This window comes from Trypanosoma cruzi, genomic scaffold (genome assembly GCF_000209065.1).
Source record: "Trypanosoma cruzi strain CL Brener 1047053517123 genomic scaffold, whole genome shotgun sequence".
Classification (NCBI taxonomy): domain Eukaryota; phylum Euglenozoa; class Kinetoplastea; order Trypanosomatida; family Trypanosomatidae; genus Trypanosoma; species Trypanosoma cruzi.
In genome coordinates, this window is record NW_001849559.1 from 224458 (window position 1) to 238966 (window position 14509).

The following is a 14509-nucleotide window of genomic DNA, read 5'->3' on the forward strand; positions in this document are numbered from 1 at the left end:
TGTTATCTTCCGTCGTAGTTTATTTCTGTGTGATGTTTCTGTGAATTTTTTTGGCTATTCCATAGAAAGAGGGAAAGAGGCGCATAGAACACACATACTTGGGAGCAGTTGGGAGCTACATATATATATATATATATGTATTGTTTTTGCTTCTGCCATTATTTTCATTTGGGTGGTCTCCAAAAAGAACCACAAGAGCGGGGGTTTCTTTGCCTTGCCTTCATGCAGCGTTGTTTTGTTCGAAACGTAGCCGTCCCTGGATCTCCCTTTTTTTTTTTTTTTTTTTTTTTTGTGTGTGTGTGTGTGTGTTGTATTGTCACTACCATTTGTATAAATGATAATAAATGGGTGGTTAATTGCATTTGTGAATTTACATTTCTTTTATTTATTTTTGTTGGTGCTTTTTTCTTCCCGTACGGCCTTTCCCCCCCAATTGTCTCCCTGTGGCGTGGTGGCAGCAACGGAGAGAGAAGGGGGAAGGGGTGTTTTTCTCTTGGCATTTTTATTATTAAAGATTTCAATTGGGGGAATGCGGCGGTTCATCGCTGCTGGTGGTTGTAGCGGTGCGCTCTCGAGTAGTCCTACCGTTTTGGTTTTGGGCGCGAACTCACCTTCAGGTGCCACATTGGCATTAATGATGGCGGCTAGAGGACGTTTTTACAGACCGCTCGTGAATCAGGGCATTAATCTCTGGCGCTACCGCATGGGCCGCATCCACAAGGGCTGGTGCACGTGGGAGTACCAACACACACGGCCGGACCCGCGGCCATTCCCGGATCCCCCCGTCAACGACTACTTTGGCCGGTCCCGCCTCTGGAATCCCATCCCCGGTAAGATGGGGTACGTGAACAAGAAGGCAGAGGAGTGGGGGTGGCCGCATCAACGCCCGCCACCGACTGGACTGCGGCGATCACAAGAGTACTTTCCCTTTTTTTTTGCGCGGTACTTTCCTGACGCAGAGGTGAGACTTGTTCTGGACAGTGTTCTCAACAACGAGACAACTCACCCGGTGTTTTACATCCCGAATGACATGTCGAGAGCAGAGCTTGTAAACTATCTCAAGAACATCTATGGTGTAGAAAATGTTGTGAGAATTAAAGTTCGAAACGCGCGAGGTCGTCGATACAAGAACGAGTTGGGTGAGATCAAAACGATGGATGACTACAAAATTGCCATTGTCGAGTTAGATTCTCCCGTCTCTGTGGAGTTCAAGCAAATCAAGGGAACTGAAGACACTCCCGACAACAGGCCGCAGGCGCAGATTAGCGGATAAAACGAAGCAAGAGTGCTTTGTGCAACTTCGGTATACAAAGTGGCTGCCCCAGGAGGCGGAAGGGTACGCGTCTTTTATTATTATTATGTATATTTGTTTATTTGTGCGTCTGTCTGCGTGTATTTTCCTTTCCCATTTATTTGGTTTGCACAAATTTTTTTAACTAGAATATATATATATATATATTTCTTCTGCCTGCTCCAGGATACTTTCTCTGGGTTGGTTGTCTGTGCATGGACGGGGACGCACAGGCATCTGTTTCCCGAGGAAATGACTGCGAGATGACATCGGGCACTGGCCCGAATTCTGCTGGCGATGTGGCCTGTTGGAGCACATGCGCCGTGTTGACGGAGCGGCTTCGTCTGTTACAACTGCGCGGGAAATTTCTGGACACTCGCCTGGTTGAGCTCAAGAGAGAATGTGACACGGTGGGCCGCGGTGAGCCAGAGAACACCTGGGACAGCAAAGGCCTTTCCACCTCGACACAGGACGATGACGTAAAATCCTGGGGTGTGGCCCACCTTGGGGAACGCCCGTTCTCCTCCTATCCTCCATACTCGTTTGTTCGTGTGAAGACCGACACTTCTTTTTCTTCCGTAAATGGTAGCAATCCTCAGCAGGTCACCCGATTTCAAGAGGCCAACTGCTGTTTATTCAACGCTACTCCAGCTGGGCACAGCAAGGCGCGCGACATGGGTCATTCGCCATCCCCGTCCCTAATCATTGTGGAGGTTATGGATACTGGTGATGCCGCGCCACGCCCAGCCCCACGGGGCATCGTCGCTTCTGTCACAGAGGAGACAGAGCCGCTCACCCAAACTTTATTGGATGAGACCATCGCTACACATCAACTGAAAAGTGACGGCAATATGCACACTGAGCGGCAGGAGCAAATCTCTTTCCTTATGGACCAGATTCAGCAGATCAATGTGCCGGCTCGGCTCGCATCGCCAGCAGCCAATTTGTTTAAGCGGATTCATGAAGGGCTCTGCAACCAGGGGAATTCAGAGACTGAGAGTGTTGTTTTGAATGCAAATGACACGCATACGGTAGAGTCTGAGGGAGTGGGGGTGATATCTGCAGCCATGGACAGTGGGCAGGATCAGCCGCCACCGCTTCCAAATGCGGTATCATCTGTAGAGAATGGGGATGTCGCTGTTATTCCGGCAGAAGTCCGAACAACATGTAACACTGCGAATATTTCTCAAAAAAACAACTTCTCTTCAATATTGTCATCAGTGTCAATGCCACAAGTGCTTCCAGATTTGTTTTCTTTAGAATCCAAGCCTGTGGTTTCAATTTGTGCGGAAAAATCCTATCACGAAGCTTCCCTGTCCGCTGTGGGTTATGAAGAAGAGGCACGGGTGATGCTTCAGAGGGGAGAATGGAAAGAAGCGAGGGACAAGAAAGGTAGGGTCTACTACTACCATCCCAAGGAAAAAAAGTCGTGTTGGAATTTGGCTAAAGAGCTACAACTTTTAGCGAAGGCGAATGGGGAAACTGACAAGGATGCTTTAGAGAGATAAGAAATGCGTGAGATACATACATGTGCTTTGCCATTTGCAATTTTTTCTGGATATCGATTTCTGGTTTTTCTTTTTTGCCTCTGTGATATTGAAGAAGAAAATGAAATTTGGGCATGGGAAGATTTTTTCTGGCTTTTTTTTTTTTGGGTTTGTTGCCATGATTTTTTATTTTTATTTTTAACTTTCTTCCTTCATGTAAGCCTGCGTACACACATTTATTTACATATCTTTTTTTTCCACTCTCTCTGTAACATTTTTCTCAAGAGTAGCTCAGTGAGCATTTTACATCTTTCTAAAAGGGAATTAATTTATTAACAACACACAATGTCGTACAAGCCGCATCACGCCACCGTACCGACCAACCCGAAGGTCTTCTTCGACGTCAGCATTGGTGGCCAATCAGCCGGACGTGTTGTCTTCGAGCTCTTCGCCGACGCCGTTCCCAAGACGGCTGAGAACTTCCGGGCACTTTGCACCGGTGAGAAGAACTTTGGCTACGCTGGAAGCGGCTTTCATCGCATTATCCCCCAGTTCATGTGCCAGGGGGGTGACTTCACCAATCACAACGGCACTGGCGGCAGGTCTATCTACGGTGAGAAATTTGCCGACGAGTCCTTTGCTGGCAAGGCTGGCAAGCACTTCGGCCTCGGTACGCTTTCCATGGCGAATGCTGGCCCAAATACTAACGGCTCCCAGTTCTTTATTTGCACTGCACCCACACAGTGGCTTGACGGCAAGCATGTCGTCTTTGGCCAGGTGCTGGAAGGCATTGAAGTCGTTAAGGCAATGGAAGCCGTTGGCTCCCAGACGGGCAAGACGAGCAAGCCGGTGAAGATTGAGGCCTCTGGTCAACTTTAAACTGCTCTTCCGCGCAGAGCTTTGAATGGACAAATAACCGGAAAAGAAGGGTACGGGGAGGAGGGACCAAAATTAGATTAATACAAGAACCAGAAAAGAAAGGAAAAGGAAAGAAAAGAGAAAAAAGAAATAATATGAGAAAATGAGAATAACGAGGGTGTGAAAATCTGACTTAACAGATCCAGCCCGTGAGATGGCAATAAGGCAGGAGGCAAAGCGAGAAAAAGCGTGCTCTCACGCCTAAGAAAGAGGGAAGAAGAGAGGAAGGTGGAGAAAAATTTCTTAAGGGTCTGAAAAAAGGGAGAGGGGGAAAAAAAAAAGATGAAGACAAAGGGAAAAAGGGGCTAAAACGCGGAAAAAAAAAAAGTACAGGAAGAAGTGGACTCATGTGCACCCAGGAGGAAAAAAAAAAAAAAGGGAATTGAATGGCCATGTACTTCTTGCCTAATTATTTTGCTGTTGGGTTTTTATTAAAATTCGGCGGGAAGGGTATAGTTTTACTTGACATGCAAGCAGTTTGTGTGGTTTTCTCTCATGAGAAGCGGTTGAGTGGGCATGTTAATTTTATTTGCCGTTCTTTTTTTTTTCCTTATTGCCTTAATTTTTCATGTGTAATGCATTATAGTTGTTTTTGGTTGCCTCTGAGGGCAGCATCGGTTTTTAAACTGCCACGGTAAGAGAGAAGGGATAAGAACAACATCCTCAGTGAACTGAGGGTGACCAGGGAAAAACGGGAAAGGGAAGACCACCAAAACAACACCCAAACGCAGTAAAAAAAAAAAAAAAAAGGGTAACAACAAAAACAACAAAGAAGGCCGATTTAGCACCCTTACACGGGAGGGAGACGTTTCCGAATGCAGAAGAAGAACGCGGCCGTGCGCACCTTTTGTAGAGGTCTTTTATTTTTGGATCATTGCCGTTGGGTGTACCACCACTCTTCAACACCGTCAAGAGCACCATCGCACACAAGCAACAAAGGGCTGTTATCCTCTCAGCTGCATTCCTTCTCCTCAGTCACCGATTCTTTTCTTCCAGTAACGGGGAAACCACTGCCCCACGATGTATCAGAATTCTTTATGGAACCCATTGGAACTTCTCAGCTCCGTCCTGTGGAATTTTGTTGTTGCAAAGAGAACGACGGGCTTGGAGTGTCAGAGGATGGACTAAACAAACTGTTGAATGCCTGCATTGATACCCCCTCGACAGCTTCATTCGAACATCTTATTGCTTCTACTACGGAAATTTACACGAAATATCCCTCTCGTCATTGGTTTTTGCACAGCCGAGCATTAGCAAACTACGGGGTTCAGTGCCTTGTTGATCAAAAGGCAAGTCAGGCAATTGGACTGATTCGGCAGGCTGCCTCAATTATCACATCTTTTGAGGGAGAAACAGCCGTGCTACATCTTCGTGTGGTTCTTGCAAATGCCTTGGCGTGTGAGGGAAAATGTTTTGAGGCGTTGTGTGAGTATGAGCAAGCACTTGGGGTGATGCGGAATTACCCGCTGGAGTCATCTTTAACTCAGGTTGTTTCGGGAAAGGAGTCTTGCATTTTTCTTAGTCGCAGTTATGTTTTAGAAGACTTCGACCGTTTCTTGGCCAACGAAGAGATGGTGCAGAGTGCGCTGAACCAGGGTAAACAAGAGTTGGAGTCCTGTTCGAACAAGGCTGAGAAGGTGCGCATCACTTGGATATTGGCCCGCCTAAATCGTCGAATTGGAGAAAAAGATGCGAGTCTGCTTCTTTATACATCCTCTTTACGCACTCTACTCGATACGCCAGATGTTGAAATGGAAATAAGGGTGATGCATGATATTGGCCTCCTGTTATGCTTTGAGACGTTTGATGTCGCGCAAGGGTTACCCTATCTTCAAGCAGCGGCAGAGATGTCCTTTGATACCGCACTGGGGAAATTAGAAGAGTTGAGACAGCAAAACTCGACAACAGGCCGGAAGAATTACTCACAACATGAAATGCTTCCTGTGCGTCGCGCCATCTTTACATTGCTTGACGCAGCGGTGTGTCTCGCAGAAAATGAGGACTTGGGAAAGGCGTTGGGTTTATTCGAAGAGAGTATCGCCTTGATGAATGAATGTGGAATGCATAAGCACTCGGCCTGGGCACGCATGAAATACGCGGATGCCCTTACCCAAGCTTCACTCATCGACAAAGCTATCCGTGTTTATCTTGAGACCATGGACATAATTCAATCCATGGAACACGAGGATGAAAACCTTCAGGTGGCATGTATGGGCATGATAGTTCCAGTAACAGTGGCAGAGGTAGAGGGACGTCTTGCGCATTGCTTTCAGATGCATGTGGGTGAGTATCGGCGTGCCTGCATACACTTTTGTTTGGCGATTCGTCGTTGTGGGGTGCACGTACGCTCTCCATTTAGAGCTTTTGAAGAAAAGCATGCAGTTTCTTTGGAAGAGGTGGATTCAGAGACACTTTGCTGGATGCTGGAAAACTATGCTAGCTGTTGTGAACGTGTTGGACGCAAAGATATTGCGGAGGAGGTTTTAGAACGTCGAGTGAGCGTGGAAAAAGCTCTTGGAGGATCTTGTGCCTCGGCATTACTGCGCCTTGCGCAGCTGCACGGGGCGGAAAATGCGGCCAAGGCTGTAGAACTTTATATTCAACTTCTTACTTTACCAGAGGATGGGATTGAACCGGATGTCTTGTTACAATCCGCATACGGATTTGCCAGCGTTTGTTATGGGTCCAAGGACGAGGAACTGGAGGTGGCACTTGCCAAGGTGACCGCAATGTCTTGTGGAGAAAAGAAAATAAACTCTGTCGGTGATGTATCTTGCGATGGACCTGTCTCTCAAAATCCTAATGGCATTGTTATTTCATCCTTTAAACGGTCCGCTAAAGTTATTATGGCTTCTCATGCTGTGGAAAGGACGAGATCCAATGGCAGCAGCGAGGATGAATTGAAGGCTCTCATGACACTTAGTCGAGGTGGATTTTTTTGTCAACGACGTGGGGACGAGGCAGGGGCGGAGGAACTCTACAGTCTTGCCGTTGAATACACACTAATGGCAAACGTTCATAATGAGGAATACGCCCGTGAACTTGCCATTATGCTAGCAAATTACGCTACGGTCATGGCCCACAAAGACATGCAAAAGGCCCAGGAACTCTACAATCGAGCTGTTGAAATTTGTCCGACAGAGGAAAATGTCTCAGCCGCTGCCGCTTCCTTCTTTGTGTTGACAGCAAACTACGCTGCTGGTCGGGCATGTATTCAGCGAATGATTGATGCAGTCACAGATCGAGTGGTCATTTCTCGGTTATATGGCAAAATAGCCTGGCTTGGTGTGGTTTGTTGGGATGAGCTGGCGCTAAGTGTGCGCCAGGAGTGTCTCCAACATTTGCTTTTTGCCTTGGGTTTGGAGCCAAACAATTTTTTTTTGACTCTCACGGATTGCCATGTGACTCCATTAGGAGGTTCCGTGAGTGTGGAATTTAAGCAAGACCTTCTTAGTGGTATATCTTCATCACCCGATCCAGATACAGTGAGCCTTGCTTGTTACGTAGCACAGACCAAATTGCCTCATGACGCAAAGTTCATCAACACCTGCTACAAGACGGCTGTAATGCGCTTTTCGTACAGCACAACTTTGCTTGTGAATTATGCCAAGTTCTGTGCCGATTATGGTGCAGGCACGCTTGCCCGAAAGTATTATGCAGCGGCATTCTGTTACTGTCACAAGGATCCTCGCAGTAACGAGTGTTATGCAGATTATCTTGCCTTTTTGAACAGAGGGGAGCAACAGCATGTGCCACTGCAACAAGAGCAAATTGTTGCCGGTGAGAGTCTTGCGCGGTACCAAGTGGAGCGAAGTACTTGTGATATGAGCAGACATGTTCGCGGACAGACTCTTACTCTTTATGGGAAATACCTTGCGACTTTTATGCCATCGCCAAGCGTTCCTGCTTTACTTTTTGAAGAAGCTTTAAGACGAAATGCAGCAGATTCCCGCGCCACTGCCCTTTACGGTTCTTTCTTGTGGAATGTTTGTGTTCGTGCACTCGACGCGAACTGCACTTCTGACGTGAAGGAAAAGATTGCGGTGAAGGTGGAGACCTTGTATCGGGAGGGATTAAGGCACCAACCCCAGAATGTCCTTCTGTTAACTTCCCTGGGTGCTTTTTATGTAAGTATGGGAAATCGATTTGACGATGCTGTATGTGTTCTAGATCAGGCGCGCAAGCTAAGCCCGCATAATGTGGTGGTGAATCGGCTTTTGTGCGCCGCGTTTCATGAGGAGTGGATGGAGGAAGAAAAGAGAATGACCGCAAAATCGAATGCACGTTTGCAAAGCTTGCTGGAGACCACGCGTCAACTGTATGAAGTAGCCGTCCAGCTGGATCCGTCTGACCGGCTGACTTTGACACGGTATTGCCAATTTGCTCTTCACGGGCTTCAGAACGCAGCTCTCGCGGCTGAACTAATGCAGCGATTGCGAGGGCTTCCAAAAGCATAGCACGTGCTAATGCCGTGGATGTGCGCGTGTTTGCCGTATTTTTTTTTTTTTCGCGAGTTGCTCTCTCTCGCTCTCTGCGTATGTGTGTGTGTGTGTATTTATGGGGATTGTGTATGTTTTTTTTTTTTTTTTTTTTTTGTTATGAAATGCTGTAAATCTGGACTGCAACGTGTTGTGGGTGCCATTTTGACGGCGCTTCCATTCTTTTGTCATGCGCACTGCAGCGCCTATCTGTAAATTTGCTTGTCGTGCTGAATTCTTGTACGACGGCAGAATTTGTTTTTTTTTTTTTTATTCCCGCCCACCGTTGGTGCATAACGTTCTTTTTTTTTTTTTTTTCTTTGCTTCTTGCCTGCGGAACGCGAACACACACGGCAGCAACACGAACGGAAAACGAATATATAAAAAAAAAAAAAAAAAGAAAAGACAGAGAATTCATCATTGAAATTGACCGCAAGAAATTAAAAAAGCCAAGGAATTATCTTTTTGTTGATCGAGTTGTGCTAAAAATATTTTTATTTATCCGTACCTGTACATACATATATATATATATAAGGAAGGGGAGGCAAGAGGGAAATCCAAGCAAGGAAGGAAACACACAAGAAAAACAAATACAGAAAAAAGGGAAAGGAATAAACCCACAGGGAGGGAGTGTGCATTTACATTTACAGGAGAAACACACGGAAACGATGATGCAGAAAATCAAGGTGGCGGGCACCGTTGTGGAGCTGGATGGGGATGAGATGACCCGCGTGATTTGGAAAATGATCAAGGAAGAGCTTATTTTTCCGTTTCTTGATGTCCCCATTGAGTACTATGATCTTGGTATGGAGAATCGTGACAAAACGGACGATCAGGTCACTGTTGATGCCGCACATGCCATTAAAAAGCACGGTGTGGGTGTGAAATGCGCAACGATCACACCAGACGAGGCTCGTGTAAGGGAGTTCAACTTGAAGCAGATGTGGAAAAGTCCGAACGGAACAATCCGGAATATTTTGGGCGGGACAGTTTTTCGCGAACCCATCATGTGCAAAAACGTTCCACGTTTGGTGACAACTTGGAAGCATCCCATTGTGATTGGACGCCATGCCTTTGGGGATCAATACAGGGCGACAGACTTGGTTGTAAACGGGCCGGGAACGTTTGAAATTCACTTTGTCCCCGAAAGTGGCGGTGCGGCGCAGGTGCAGAAGGTGTTTGATTTTAAATCCGGTGGTGTTTTGATGGGCATGTACAACACGGATGAAAGCATTAAAGACTTCGCAAAGAGTTGCTTTGAGTACGCACTCTCCAAGAAATGGCCATTGTATCTCTCCACGAAAAACACTATTTTGAAACGTTACGACGGCCGATTCAAAGATATTTTTGCGGAAATGTACAAAGCGTCCTACGAGGCGGACTACAAGAAAGCTGGCATTTGGTATGAACATCGTCTTATTGATGACATGGTTGCTTACGCCATGAAAAGTGAGGGTGGTTACGTATGGGCTTGCAAGAACTACGATGGTGACGTCCAATCCGACAGTGTTGCTCAGGGATTTGGTTCTCTTGGGCTCATGACGTCGGTTCTCATGTCTCCGGATGGTCGAACCGTCGAGGCGGAGGCCGCGCACGGGACTGTGACTCGTCACTACCGCCAGCACCAGAAGGGGGAGGAAACCAGTACAAACCCGGTTGCATCCATATTTGCTTGGACTCGAGGTCTTATGCATCGGGGCAAACTGGATCAGAATGAGAAGCTTGTTCAGTTTTCCATGCTGTTGGAGAAAGTGGTGGTGTCGACAATTGAAGCAGGATTCATGACGAAAGATCTCGCGATTTGCATCAAGGGAATGAATCATGTGACCCGCAGCGACTACCTGAACACCCAGGAGTTTATCCACAAGTTGGCTGACGAAATGCGGAAGGCGTATGAGCGAAGCAAAATTTGATGGTATTTTTTTTTTTTTTTTTTTTCTCTTTTCTTTCTTTTTTACTTTATTATTATGTATTCTTTGGAAGGGGGGAACTTCTGCGAGGAATGTGCGCCCGTTGCGATGTGAAGTTAGAGCGTGCGTGCACCGTCCATCCACTCTTTTTTTTGTTGTTGTTAAAGCCTTTTTTCGCCTTTTACAAGGCGTCGATGAACAGGGCATCATCCAAATGTATTTCTCCATTTCGGACGCAAAAAGAAAAAAAAGAAGAAAGGCAAGCGGACGAGAGGGAATTGTGTGCGCGAGCGCAATTGTTATTTTATTTTATTATTATTTTTATTTTTATTTTTGCCCTTTAATTTTGCATTATTAAATAAATAAATATATATATGTATATATATGTATATTCTTCAATAGCAGTTTCTTTTCTGTATTTTCACATTGGGAGGGTTTCTTTTTTTTTTTTTTTTTTTTTTTTTTTTAGAACATTTTGAAACACACACGTATCTGAAATCTGCACATATTTACATGTAAGTTGATTGGTGGGTATAAAATATACTTAAGGAAATGGTTAAATTTGATTTGGAAAAGTTTTTTTTGGGAATGAACAATGTGGATAAGGATTTACGAGAGATGGCCCTATTTGATTTGCATCAGGCACTGAAGGACCCTGGCTTTCAACTTACTGAGAGCGATGTCGACCGTGTTGTGGATCACGTTCTACGTTGTTTCACTAAGGATGAACTGGACAAGGAGGTTCGCAACAACGCCATCCAGGTTGCACCACAACTGTTTCTTTTTTGCAGCGAACGTCAGCAAATCCGATTCTCATCCTTCTTGTGTACATCGGCTACTTTTCGGGGAATGGAGTTTGGCGACAGGGGGTCGTCGGAGATTCTGGAGAGCTCTGCGTTTGCTCTCGGGCTGTGCTGTGAATCGATGGCGGAGCGGGCGCAGGTGAACATTGAGGCGTGGCAGCGTCTGACTCCCGTTGCCCACAGCATCAACGCCACTCTTCTCAGCAAACTGGGAGACGGGAACGAGGTTGTTGCCAAGGACGGTATTTATGGCTCCATCATTGCCCTCATCGTCCCATTTGCGCGCACCTTCTCTTCTGAGACCCGCGATGGAATGGCAAAAAGGGCTCTGGTGGATTTTTCTGGCACGGGCTCGGCGTGTCGTCGCGCGATTGTTTGTCTTTCTCTATTATCGCCGTTCTTGAGCGAAAATGCGTTTAATGATGTTCGTGAAACCGCAGTTCGTGGGCTCCAGGGGAAGGATCCCAATTTGAGGCTGCTACCGCATCTTCTTTTGTACGAAGCTTTAGTAAAAAACTCTCCGCTTCGCATGATGACAGACATCTGCACGGTGATAAATATTCTTTTACTGGAGATCCGAAGGCGAACCAACGAGTACACATCGGAGGATGATGATGTGTGCGATACAATCATGCGTGTCATGAACTCCATGGTGTGCCAATATCCCAATGAGCTCTCAACATCACATATTGATATTTTTAGTTGCTGTGTATCGCTGATGAGGTTTGATCCCAACTACTGTGGGGACCCCGAAGAGGAAGAGGCGGGGATAGAGGAGGGGGGTAATGATACATACGAGGATTATTATATGGAATTAGAGGAAGTGGACACGTCATGGAAACTACGAATGTGGGCTGCAAAGCTTCTTTCGTCATTGATCCAAATATCACCATCCTCAGATGTATTGATTCAACGTTTGGATAAAGCAAATGTCTTTTCGGTGGGTGACCGAATGGAAGAAGTTCAACTGGCAAATCTTCAGCTACTAAACGCCATCGCCCAACATCCACGTTGCGAGGAGGCACACTCCATATTATTGAATTTGTTGGACTCTTTATTACGTTGTGTCAGTGGTTCCAACCAGAAAGTGAGTGTCACGGCAATCAAGACCTTGCAGCTTTTTTTCCATCTCTATGGGGGAAATCTCATGAACAAGGGCGATGCGATCTGTCATGTACTTTCTGATCTTGCAGCGAAGGAAACAAATGACACGAGTCTACTCAACTCCGAGGTAATAACGCTGTCTCAGTATGTTATGGACGCCGCCTTGAAGGAGCCAAGAAATATTTCAATTGCGATGAAACTGTTTGACACGGTTTTTTATACAATTTGTAAAAGCCGGTTTGACAAAGTTAGTGATCGCGCCCTTCGTGTGATGCAGACAATGACTTGTGTTGCCCTTTCTATCGATGCCTCCTACACGGAACGTTGTGTATCCTTGCTATTTTCCCTTTTGGAAAGGAAGACAACAGAGATGGAAGTTTCTCGAGCAGCGACAGAGGCCATGGGCGAGTGTCTTTCTAATCTTTTCTTGACGCTTTCCGAAGACACTGTTCATCACTATTTACACCGTTTGGTTTATCTTACCGAGACAAATGTGAATGCTCTGCATGTGCTAGGCTCTGCGGTGAGCCGCTCCACCGCAATTCGAATTTCGCCCGACCTTTTGGAGCACATTTCTGCTTACCTCGCAAAGTGCAATTACTCACATCATTACGTGGTTCTTGGTGTTTTGAAGGATGCTCTTAAAAATGGGTCTGAGCTTCCAAAAGAGGCGTTAGATGTTGTGATGAAGTTTATACAGGTGGATGCTTTGAGAAGCAAGGAGGCCTTGCTAATAAGGAGAGTCTTTGAATTATTGGCAGAGGTCTGCAAGAAGTACCCTCCGGTGATTGAACAAACGTTGGAAATGATACTTTCCTCCGTTTGGAATGCCTTGGAAGCCCTGTTGGCTTCAGGGAGCTCCTTTTACGGTCAGGTTGTGGAGGATGCGGCATCCTTTCTACACACTCTTTGTCTGCAGCTCCCTCGGCAACGTTTCACACTAATTGAGGCTGTTTTAAAGCATATTTTGATATCCACCTCCCCTGATTTGAGCAGTGAACTTCTGAGTGGAGTCATCGTTGACAATGAAGATACAATAGAAAAAATAACGTCCTTTTTCCTTGACAACCCCGCCTTGAAGTGTCTGTGTGTGGGAACAGTTGGCCGCTCCCAGGTTCTACCAGAAGAGTGGAAGAAGTTTCTGCTGGAGAATTTTGCGGGTGCAATTTCAGAATCGGCCCGTTCTTTGGGGATGGCAGCGATCGGTCGTGCTGCATCAAACCCCCAAAATATTTCCTTGTTCATGCAAATAGTGGAGCGTGCCATTAGCGAAACAAAGGATCGATCGCTTTATTGGAGGTTAATCAAAGAAGTGATGCATATTGCAGCCTCTCGGGAACCTTCACCCTTTAGCGATCATTTGTTTTGTAAACAACTCATGGAACGCCTCCTGGAGAGTGCCTTGGAAGATGATGTGCAAACAAATGCCGCGGTCCTTGGAAGCTTCGTGTCGTTTGATGTGGCGGATCTTTTAGATATTACATGCCGCTACTTGAATAGTGACTCGGAAATTATTAAGGCGACATGTATCTCCACCCAGCGATATTTGATCTCCCACTGTAAAGGCGAGGAGATCCAACCCCAGTTGGCCAGCGTTATAGAGACATCGCTTCAAAATTTAGGAAGTAACTCTTCCGTTCGCATTCGTCTTGCTGCCCTACAACTTTTTGCTGTTGTCGCTTCTTCTCAGCCTCATCTTCTTTTTACTCCCACCATGCGGGACGTGGTTTATCCCAATGTTCTTGCTGAGCTTGTTGAGGATTCTAGTCTTGTTTTGACTGTCAACCTCGGTGGCTATACACATCGAGAAGACAAGGGAATAGAGGTTCGAAGACTTGCCTTTGACATTATTTCTATTTTGCTTCGTGACACTGAGCGGCAGCGCAGAGGGAAAGTTTTGGAATTTTTTTTGCGTTTTGAAGAGCTTCTTCAGTGTCTGGTTCATGCTTGCGGTCCACAGGAGAAGGGCGAGGTAGATGTAGACTTGAATAATCAAGCAAAAACGCTTTTGGTACAGCTTGTAAACACCCATCTCAAGTTGCCCTGGAGTGACTCTTTGATCATGTCCCTGCATGGTAAATTGAAGGCCGTATTGGAACTGAACTGTGAGGGTAAGTCTTTGTCTGCTGAGAAGGAGCGGGTTAATATACGGTATGCGTTAAATTGCGTGATGCGCCTTACGGAGTGCGTACCCTTTGCCTACATTCCACAGTTTCAACCGCTTCTTCTATTGGCTCAGAAGTCATCCCTATTGGCGGAGTCGATGAAGCTGGTGTTGTGAAGGAGCATTCCTTCCTATTTTTTGTTTTACATTTTTTTTTTATTGTTGTTGTTGTTGTTGTCTTAAGTAATTAAATAATTATTTGTTTCCCTTCTTGTCTCTTTCTGTGTGTGCGTATGTCAGTTCTTTTTTTTTTTTTTTTTATTTGTGTGGCGATTTTTACGGTGTCACGTCGTTAAAGTAGTATTTATCTTGTGATGGTGTTCTCTCTCCTTTTTTTTTTTTTTTTTTTTTTTG

General features: G+C 45.8%; 6 protein-coding genes across 6 annotated transcripts, besides 22 other annotated features; all 6 read left to right on the forward strand.

Annotated features, from left to right (window-relative positions):
• Positions 1 to 2560: part of a sequence feature (areas merged during assembly that could not be assigned to a particular haplotype. This can correspond to areas where the two haplotypes were merged or to regions with more than two copies in the genome that were merged during assembly.) that runs on past the window's edge.
• Positions 117 to 141: a microsatellite.
• Positions 268 to 291: a microsatellite.
• On the forward strand, positions 335 to 1273 carry Tc00.1047053506925.280 (hypothetical protein, conserved; the record flags this gene model as incomplete). Its single annotated transcript, XM_816483.1, has 1 exon — positions 335 to 1273. One exon carries the CDS (start codon positions 335 to 337, stop codon positions 1271 to 1273), a length of 939 nt encoding a protein of 312 aa, XP_821576.1.
• Positions 1425 to 1461: a sequence feature (AT_rich).
• Tc00.1047053506925.290 (uncharacterized protein) lies at positions 1507 to 2799 on the forward strand (the record flags this gene model as incomplete). The annotated part of the gene is made up of 1 exon (XM_816484.1): positions 1507 to 2799. One exon carries the CDS (start codon positions 1507 to 1509, stop codon positions 2797 to 2799), a length of 1293 nt encoding a protein of 430 aa, XP_821577.1.
• Positions 2561 to 2932: a sequence feature (areas merged during assembly that could not be assigned to a particular haplotype. This can correspond to areas where the two haplotypes were merged or to regions with more than two copies in the genome that were merged during assembly.).
• Positions 2933 to 6210: a sequence feature (areas merged during assembly that could not be assigned to a particular haplotype. This can correspond to areas where the two haplotypes were merged or to regions with more than two copies in the genome that were merged during assembly.).
• Positions 2960 to 2980: a sequence feature (AT_rich).
• On the forward strand, positions 3124 to 3657 carry Tc00.1047053506925.300 (cyclophilin A; the record flags this gene model as incomplete). Its single annotated transcript, XM_816485.1, has 1 exon — positions 3124 to 3657. The coding sequence occupies one exon, from the start codon at positions 3124 to 3126 to the stop codon at positions 3655 to 3657; it is 534 nt and encodes a 177-aa protein (XP_821578.1).
• Positions 3749 to 3787: a microsatellite.
• Tc00.1047053506925.310 (hypothetical protein, conserved) lies at positions 4512 to 8153 on the forward strand (the record flags this gene model as incomplete). The annotated part of the gene is made up of 1 exon (XM_816486.1): positions 4512 to 8153. The coding sequence occupies one exon, from the start codon at positions 4512 to 4514 to the stop codon at positions 8151 to 8153; it is 3642 nt and encodes a 1213-aa protein (XP_821579.1).
• Positions 6211 to 6220: a sequence feature (areas merged during assembly that could not be assigned to a particular haplotype. This can correspond to areas where the two haplotypes were merged or to regions with more than two copies in the genome that were merged during assembly.).
• Positions 6221 to 8430: a sequence feature (areas merged during assembly that could not be assigned to a particular haplotype. This can correspond to areas where the two haplotypes were merged or to regions with more than two copies in the genome that were merged during assembly.).
• Positions 8270 to 8291: a microsatellite.
• Positions 8431 to 8476: a sequence feature (areas merged during assembly that could not be assigned to a particular haplotype. This can correspond to areas where the two haplotypes were merged or to regions with more than two copies in the genome that were merged during assembly.).
• Positions 8477 to 10458: a sequence feature (areas merged during assembly that could not be assigned to a particular haplotype. This can correspond to areas where the two haplotypes were merged or to regions with more than two copies in the genome that were merged during assembly.).
• Positions 8550 to 8573: a sequence feature (AT_rich).
• Positions 8846 to 10087, forward strand: Tc00.1047053506925.319 (isocitrate dehydrogenase, putative; the record flags this gene model as incomplete). The annotated part of the gene is made up of 1 exon (XM_816506.1): positions 8846 to 10087. The coding sequence occupies one exon, from the start codon at positions 8846 to 8848 to the stop codon at positions 10085 to 10087; it is 1242 nt and encodes a 413-aa protein (XP_821599.1).
• Positions 10093 to 10130: a microsatellite.
• Positions 10387 to 10419: a microsatellite.
• Positions 10443 to 10476: a microsatellite.
• Positions 10459 to 10473: a sequence feature (areas merged during assembly that could not be assigned to a particular haplotype. This can correspond to areas where the two haplotypes were merged or to regions with more than two copies in the genome that were merged during assembly.).
• Positions 10474 to 14509: part of a sequence feature (areas merged during assembly that could not be assigned to a particular haplotype. This can correspond to areas where the two haplotypes were merged or to regions with more than two copies in the genome that were merged during assembly.) that runs on past the window's edge.
• Positions 10520 to 10551: a microsatellite.
• On the forward strand, positions 10637 to 14272 carry Tc00.1047053506925.330 (hypothetical protein, conserved; the record flags this gene model as incomplete). Its single annotated transcript, XM_816487.1, has 1 exon — positions 10637 to 14272. One exon carries the CDS (start codon positions 10637 to 10639, stop codon positions 14270 to 14272), a length of 3636 nt encoding a protein of 1211 aa, XP_821580.1.
• Positions 14291 to 14423: a sequence feature (T-rich).
• Positions 14486 to 14508: a microsatellite.